Genomic DNA, 9,093 nt, shown 5'->3' on the forward strand with positions numbered 1-9,093 from the left:
TCTCATTATGAAAATCCCTATTTGGTGTAATACACTTTAAAAATTACCAAAAGGTACAATGTTTGGGTTTTTTTTGTTGTGAAATCCGCAATTTAGTGTATTTTATTACAGAAATCTCTCCTTGTGTAATCAGTTTTTAAAAATTCAATTTCGTCTACTTTATTCCGAAAACCTCAAATTAAGCAAATTTCATTACAAAAACCTCTGATAAGTATAACATATTTCTAAAACATCTAGTGTTATTTATTATGAAAATCATGATACTGATAAATCTCATTATGAAAATCCCTATGTGGTGTAATACACTTTAAAAATCTACAAAACATACATTGTATTTCTGTTATGAAAACCCGCAATATTTCATTATAGAAATCTCGAATAAGTGTATTTCATTATGGAGTATTTTATTAGTATATCTCTCATAGGTGTATTTAATTATCAAAACCTATAATTAATGTAATTTATCATGGACACTTCTTATTAATGTATTTTATGATGAAAAACCCTAATTAATGTATTTTGTTACGACAATATATATATATACATATGTTGTAATTCATCATTAAATTATTCACTTGTGCGTATTGCAGTTTTTGTTCCTTGATAATTTTAATGATTTCCAAAACTTGTTATTCTCATTGTTTTTAAATATTGATGACGTTTGGTAATCCACGAAGTTTCACTTGATGAAAATACTTCGAAATGTACTATATTTAGATACAGTTGTGAATTCCAAATGTCATAATAAACGCGTTGAGTCATGTTGATTGTTTGTTTGTTTATGTTTTACGGCCCATCGACAACTAGGGTCATTTAGGGCCAAACAATATACTAACATATTTTATTTTTAAAGTTAAAATCAGATAAAATTTGTCATTTTTAAAAACATCCGTATTGTATATTTAGATCATTATGATAAAAAAAAAGTTGGTTATGAATGGTAAAATATGTATATGTACGAATAGATTATGTGAACTTTGTTATATAAATAGAACGTCAAAGACAGTAACGTAAAAGACATCAAAGTCTATAAAATAGATCGATTTCTTTCAAGTAGCTAAATATTGTTTTCGAATCCACGGAACTGAAAAGGGTTTTCATATCCGGGACTCGAAAGTATTTATCACGAATGTGCTTGAAATCGGAACATTCTATCAAAAAATGCTCCACTGTGAATTGAGCATCACATGCATAACACCGGTGGATCATCTCGTTTCAAAAGGAACGAATGAGTAGGATATGTGTGCCCGGTACGGAGCCGAGAGAGGATTATTTCCTCTCTACGATCCTTCCGACTTGGTTTTGATGTTTTAAGTTTTGGTTGTACTTTAAAAAGTTTGTTGCTCGTCTCGAGAGACCAGCGTTGCTGCCATTTACTCTGAATGGCAGAACTAATTACAGGTTTGAAATCTGTATATGGTATTTTAATATTTGTTTGTTGCAGATTGGCGGTCAACAAGTTCGTTGCCTTTAATTCCGACATGGCTCGGAATCCAAAGTAATGTTATTTTGCATTTTTTTAAGATACGAGATATTCGTAAAACAAGGTTTTGTATGAGTATATTCATGTTGAGGTTACTATCATGATTGTTAATTTCACTACACTTGACCAAGTACTTAATCAATGTTTATTTGTCATTTGTATCGTGTTGACAAATAAAATATTTATCCATAATATGTGTTATGAAATCTAAATTTATCGTGGTTTGATACCAATCCTTTCCAAGAATTTGTTAACAAAGGATGTTTAAAATCAAAACCCAAATTACAAATTTATCTATCAACATGTAAATGTTAATCCAGATATGTTTAAAACGGTGTAAAATGTGTAAAACGTTGAATGTGGACAGCGGACATAGTTCAGTCTCTTCTAAGAAGACGAGGAGGAAGACCCCGATTCCTCAGCGGGCCCACTTCTAATCGCCGTCTAATATCAACATGGTATGGTACACAGCGGGCTTTATTCTTAGGCTCTCTAATTGTCACTGAGCAGGTTATGAAATAAAGACAAACCACCCCTGATATACAGATGTCCCCACAATTAATACGACCACTGTATCACACGTGCCACACGTGTAACAAGACGCGGTTCATTTTGGGGCTCTACAGAAGCTGAGATTTTGAATTAGAATTAATGAGAAAAGTAGAAACCAAATAAAATCTGATCATATTATTAAATAACGTACATCATAGGACAATTAGTTTCCTGTCATTCCTTTTTACACTTTAATTTCTAAATTTTTGTTTTGTTATGATGAGTGGTCCCCTGGACAACAATACAGATAAAACTATGGCTCTTCTGGGAACGTTAACAACTACAAATAAAATGACTAATTGACAGGGAGGAATAATTGTAAAGCTCAGGAATGAGATAAACACAAAAATATCTTTAAAAGGTAACTTGTTGGTTTTCAAATAATTTATTATACTGTATATCCAAACAACCCAAACAGGAAAAAGATACATTAAAAATAACATAACGATGCACAATATAACAATGCATTGATTCACAACCTGTTTTTAACACTGTAAACAAACATTCAACATGTTACATATAATATAGAACAATGGACGGTATGTATATATATGGCGCCTCCTAAACGGATGTCCTTCATGATTAAACAGTTCATATCACTATTGTTTATCTAAACCTAAACAAATGAATATTTCACGGCATATAATTTATTTGTGTCTGTCGTCTAACATGTTCCAAATGAGTTCGATGATACAGCATATACTTTGTCCGTATCCACATCGACTGGCTCACCCTTGTACACCATGATGAGAGGAATTCCTGGTTTCATCATTTTATTTATTGCCGCGAACTCTGTAGCAGAGGAATTTTCAAACGGACTGGAAAATCCTACCTTTTCACCCGTGGGAACTTCTCCTGCAAGATGACGAAACAATCCCTTCGCCACGCTTTTGTCATCTGCATACAAAGGAGCTATCTGGTTGTAAGAGTCCTGAGACCTCAATACTCCATATCCGCACACCTTTCCCTCGCGCATTGCTACATATGTCTTAGACTTATCATGTTCTATCCAGTTCTTCATGTAGTCCTCTCTAGCCAGTTTGTGTATGTCGGTATCATACCTGAGAAGGCCAGATAGACTAGCCTGTGCTACAGGTACCACTGTGAAATCCTCTTTTACCTTGTTCTTACACGTCCGTTGATCTATGTGTCCGTAGTTGTACCAAGTCATGTATGCTTTGTTGGGTTTGACTCCATGTTCCTCCTTGATCTTCTCTTCATAATATGGCCAAACGAATGTCCCAAGGTTACTGTTCCCTACAGCCTGATGAATTTTTCCGTATAACTGCAATCCAACATTGGAATTTCTGTATTCCTTTTTCACCATCCATAAGCCCATCGTAGCCATGTCTTTGGTGTGAGAGAGATATCCGTGTGATCCTGTAGACATAGAAACTGAGTTTTAGAATGATATCCTTTACTGGCTCAAATAAAATAAACATATTTCAAATTTATTTCCACATACACCAAAGAATGTTTAAAATCCTGTTATACTTATGTTTTACAAAGGCTAAAGTGGAACGTTACTGTTTATAGAAACATTACATAACAGGATACACTATAACGATGACAAATGAAAATGAACTTACCTATAATTTCCCCGTCGTCTTTCTCCGCGACGAAGAATCCCGTTGGATCAGTTTTAAAGGCACACTCCGTGTAGGCCTTCTCCATTACCCATTTCTCACTCTCTAGAATTCTGTTGACCGCTGGTAAATCCTTGTTTTGCATTTTTCGTATTTTGTACGAGATTGGTCTTTTAATCTTGATGCTGAAAATAAAAACAAATACAGTCAATATCATATGTAAATATACCAGTGGTAGTATAGATCCAGCGGATACCAGCGTTCAAACACTGTAACCCAAAATACATTCTAAACGGAGAAAAGTTGTTCGGAATAGATTACAACATGACTTGTCGGTTGTTCAATTGTCAATTTTGACATTGTATTTGTGAATTAAACTGTAAGAATGTAAGTTACCATTTGGTGAGACCTCCATTGCTGATGGCTGATGTAGATCTCGGTAATTGTCGGGCGAGAGTGCTGAACATATTTCGAGAGTGTCAGTAGGTGCTGTGGCTGAGTTAGTTCTGAGCTAGTTTACAGTTTATCTTGCTTATTCTAATCCATGCCGAGGCTTTATACAGAGTTGTACACCAGGAAGTTTTCATCACCACATGTTTTCGGAAGTGACTTAAGTACATGATAAGTTGTATACCGGATGATGGAAAAGTCCCTATCAATTTGACGGTTTGTGGATTTCCCTAAACGAAAAAAAAAAAGATAAATATTTGAATATCTTCAGATGATTTCATTTGGCCTATCAGAAGTGTTTTCAAGATTTGTGATATGAATGACCTTGATCAGCATTCAAGGTCACAGGGGTCAAATATGCAAAAAATCGTTAAATGACTTCTCATTAAGCGAGATGTCCAGAGACCTGATATTGTACCGTGACCGGATGGGTTTTTATTATACATATATAAGTATGACATGTTCGTTCGATGACACTACAGTTGATGTAACTGTCCAGATCCCAATATATTCGTAGACAATTATCTTTAATGATCTAATTGTGTGTAACGGATGCATATTATTGGAATGCACAACACTACTAATTCACTAATGCTGTACTTCCCGATAAAACCCAAGATGCGACACTGCCTACAGTGTTACATGTAACACCACTTGTTAATTATACATAACAATGACATCCAGGGATATAAAGACATTTATTTCAAAACAGCATTTGAGAAAATCGTCCTTGAAGGGATTCCATGTCAGACCGATAGTTACATACCACATTCAGAGGCAGTGCGAGATGCTACATTGCACACAGTGCTTATGAAACAACATTTGTCAATTATGTATATGCCTGGTATATTAAGATATTTATTTCAAAACAACATTTGAGAGAATCGTCCGTAAAGGGATTGCTTATCAGACCGATATTTCAATAAAGAATACAGAGGCAGAGCACGAGATAAGTACTTCTAGACGCAATGAATTATTTACTTAGAATTTAAAAGCTCAATAGAGAATCTCAAACTTTTGGAGGGCGGCAAAAGCTTGAAGCATGTATTTTATTAAAATATACAAAGGCATATTCGTGTTCTCAATCTATGATCAATTCCGTTGGTTTCCAGACATCTAATATATAACAGTTATAAAACATAGATTCACATCCGTCAGCTTGTAGTGTGAGTAGGATGCACAATGATATTTTTACGTCGTGCCCCTTAAAGTAGTGATGTACTTCATGTGTTACCGGGGATGTTTGTGACGTAATTAGAAGTACATATATGTAAGATCGAGTCAGATATGACAAGGAAGACGAGGTAGTTGCCAGACAGTGGATTTACGTCATATTCGTCATAAAAATTATTTCATCAGCCCTGCTGATAAGACGGAAGGAATGATGATTGGGAAAGGGATTGTATACGCGTTGCTCGCTGCAAAATTACTTCTGATTTAGAAATGGTATACAATAAAATGAAAATTGTACCTGCTACTTCTATTGCAAGATCGTACAAGGCGATTAAATTTGGGATAATATCTTGTTTCCCTTAACACCGGCTCACTTTTGGCCTTTGGTGAACGTTCGCCCTTGTGTTATGGTTATGGTTATTGTTTTATTTAATGTATTTAAACTCGTCAACCAAGTTCATCTGAAGATGGGTGTCAAAGATACACTTAAAGACAGAACAGTGAGGGGGGGGGGGGGGGGGGGGGGGGGGGGGGGGGAGGGACATATTAAAGATCCCAAGTGTTGCAATAGGAGCAGATCTACTTTAGTCACTTCAATATCTCCTTAATGGAAGGCGCTTGATATGAACAACATCACTAGTAAAAGTACAAAATTAACGTTTAAATGTAGGGGTGTAGAAGAAATTCTATGTGTTTTTTGTTGATTTTGGAACATTTTGAAGGTGGGCCATATGGAATACATTATACTGATCAATGCTAAATGTTATGTTGTATTTTTCGCTGTTATACATTGCGCCAAACACGCATTTGTTGTGACAATAATTAATTTCATTTATATCAAATATCAAACATATGAAGGTTTCGAGATATGCAGTTCGATTAAGGTGATAACTTTTTTATTGGTCGACATCATGACCTCAATTTGAAATAATCTTTTTCCCTATGCAATATGAAATTGGACATGTTGGATATTATCTGTTAGGTCTGGTTATTCCGTAATCACCAACCTAGTTCATGTTTCAAGTAGTCAATGGAGTGGAAGACGCTTACTCTTGCGAAGCACATGATCTTATTCTTCTAATATTTTTCGTTGGGTATCCATGAAAATTCATACTTGTGTTCATATTTTGCCAATGGTTCATCAATTTATTATATCTTATTCTCAATTGATTTTCCACCATTTAATTGAATGTATGTTTTTCATCACAATAGGTTTTATATCTCAAAGTGTAACAGGATTCCTTTTTGTTTTTTATTCAATTACACAATGCCTAACTTCAAGAGAAGTGGGGAAAATGCACGGCCAGACCGGGGTTTCGAAACCTGGTCGCCGATGATCGGGCATAACTCATGTTTTAGGCAAACTTATATCAAGGCACTTTACCTGCAGTGACTAACGACAGCTTCAGAGGTGACATCCTCAGCAAAATTGCATCAGACGACAGACACTAAGGTAGAGGACAATATCAAGTCATGGAGAAATCAAGGGAGGACGGAAGAAGAGTTGATAGGAAAAAAACTAAAGGAGATGAGATTTAAAAGTGTCTGCTTGCTTTTGTTGTAAGTCGTAAGTGTTCGTCCCTGGTCGAAACATACCAGATTATGTAAATAATTGAAATAAAGAAACGAAAATATAACACGCTCTGCAAGAACGGCCTAATCACTACCACCTGCTGATTTTAAAATCCATTTTACACAAAATCGTCAAAGAGAAATAACTCGCACTGACGGATGTGTCCAAATGGAAGCTTTGTTTGGAATATCTCTTCTGTATATAAACGTTTTAGTTCTTACGAATCCGGACGGATTGACACACGAATGCATCGAAGTATGGACGAATGGAAGACCGGCATTATGTATCCCTGCGAAATTTAATATTCCTAATAATGCAGTGGAGTCAAACAATTATCTATTTGGTCTCCTCAATGTCCCCTAAACATAGAACACTGACGAAAATCCATCCCCGATTCTTTAGGAGACCTACTTATAGTCACATTCTACGATCAACATGCAGTGTGAGATACAGCGCCTTATTATTGGCTTTTCAAATGTGTCCTTGGCGGAAGACAAAAAGCCTGTGGCATTTGTTCCAAAATACGACATATGTGTCACGTGACTCCGGGGATTCTTTTCACTCACGACAAAGTCTTGAATACATTTCATTATACATTTATTTATTCCTTCCTCTCGACAACCTATAACAATAATACAAATAATAAAAGACAATGACAAACTCTAAATACAGAAATACATACGACGACTAACACTAGGTATATCGCGGTACATGTACAAACTCACGCGGACAAAGTATTAACAACTTACAGCACGACAACGAAACTTATCAACCTTACATTTACACCAATTGAATTAAGATAAACATAGCAGTCTACTTAGCTTATATTTTGAATATATTTGTAAAGACTATCACTTACCCCAGCACAGCTGGATAATCTCATCTTGCGCGAGCATAAAGATGAGTTGACTGTATTTGTATTTATCAACGTCCGTACAGGTCAGTCCCAGCCTTCAAAGTGACAGGAAAAGGACAGGTAACATGCATGCACGCACACTTACATCAACAACCAATCAGAACTCTTTCCCAATATGGACAAATATACAACCATACCCAATCATCAACCCTACATGGACACACGTCACACCTAAGACTGGACACTGCGACAAGTCTGCGAAAGGACACTGTACACGTACATAACATACAATATATATAGACATGGGTCACTACACACGATATGAACTCTATACGCACATTCATTCAGAAGAATCATTCGATTAGGCTTCCTTACACTTACATTGTATCATTATACCTGAACAGCAGTAAAGACAGCACAGAAACAACCGAGTAACAGCCAAATGGTAATTACCGATAATGAAATTGATTGATATTACCCAGAATGACCATTGAGATAGACCTGAGTGACATATTGGCATCTAAAGGTAAGACGTATGTACATCGACAAGGACTTGACACATTGACATATTGTACTCCAGGGTCCGACCATATCGTCAATTATTGTCAATCATAAGTCCTTTGTGTAGAAAGTTGAAACGAGGGATGATTGATAAATTGTGAGCCTCACATTGAAGGATTTGAATTTTGCTGGACATATTGTATTATTTGTCAACATAATCCCCTTCAGTATGTACACTTTTGCCAGCGGTATTTAAGGGCCTCAATGCCACTTTTATAGAAGTCCTTTTCATGGCTATTCAGAAAGTCATCCACTGCATGCTAGGGTTAGGGTTGGTGTTGGAGTAGGATTAGGGTGCCTGAAATAGCTGTTGTCAGTTTTTGGAAGTCTGATGAAGCGAGATCAGGTGAATAAGGGAGATGCTCAATCAATTTAAAGCCACAATTGTGAATGACAGCCATGGCAATGACAGACTCGTTCAATCTAACCCTAACCGATTTTGTCCATTTTGCAAAAGCCGCTTGTCTTGTTGACACTAACCAAATGAGAACAGTCCTTGGGTACACGGTCCTATACAGTCAGAGACTAGTAGGACTCCAAAAGAACATCGTTTAGTACCTCACAAAATATCAATTAACCCTCGTATTTGAATTGTAGTTGTTTTATAACATAATTGTTATAGGCATGATGCGCATATTAATATTCAAAATGTGTTTAATAATGATTTTAAGTGTATATATTGTCATACTGTGCTGCGTTTTTTTTAATACCTCAGTAACAATACATTATGATTAATGTATACGTACACTGACCCAATATGTAACAGTACTACACGTATCATACATATCATATAACCAATAACAAGATCGGCAATTGTTTAAAGAGACAATGGACAGCGCCAGAGAGCAATAGACATTTT

At 35.8% G+C, this 9,093-nt stretch overlaps 1 protein-coding gene across 1 annotated transcript; it reads right to left on the reverse strand.

Annotated features, from left to right (window-relative positions):
- Positions 1-2,502: 2,502 nt before the first annotated feature.
- Positions 2,503-4,188, reverse strand: LOC117341144. The gene is made up of 3 exons (XM_033902989.1): positions 4,018-4,188; positions 3,625-3,806; positions 2,503-3,415 (listed from the first exon to the last, which is right to left on the reverse strand). Exons 1-3 carry the CDS (start codon positions 4,086-4,088, stop codon positions 2,700-2,702), a joined length of 969 nt encoding a protein of 322 aa, XP_033758880.1. The 5' UTR covers positions 4,089-4,188; the 3' UTR covers positions 2,503-2,699.
- Between the last annotated feature and the right edge of the window lie 4,905 nt (positions 4,189-9,093).

The sequence above is a fragment of the Pecten maximus genome, chromosome 13 (genome assembly GCF_902652985.1).
Source record: "Pecten maximus chromosome 13, xPecMax1.1, whole genome shotgun sequence".
Classification (NCBI taxonomy): domain Eukaryota; kingdom Metazoa; phylum Mollusca; class Bivalvia; order Pectinida; family Pectinidae; genus Pecten; species Pecten maximus.

What these genes read in the sequence shown, in the direction of transcription:
- LOC117341144 (XM_033902989.1), bottom strand. Translation starts at nt 4,088, where the DNA reads ATGTTCAGCACTCTCGCCCGACAATTACCGAGATCTACATCAGCCATC. An exon ending in AATGGAGGTCTCACCAAATG is followed by an intron (nt 3,807 to 4,017) that starts GTAACTTACATT and finishes TTTTATTTTCAG; the next exon opens with CATCAAGATTAAAAGACCAA. An exon ending in AGACGACGGGGAAATTATAG is followed by an intron (nt 3,416 to 3,624) that starts GTAAGTTCATTT and finishes CTATGTCTACAG; the next exon opens with GATCACACGGATATCTCTCT.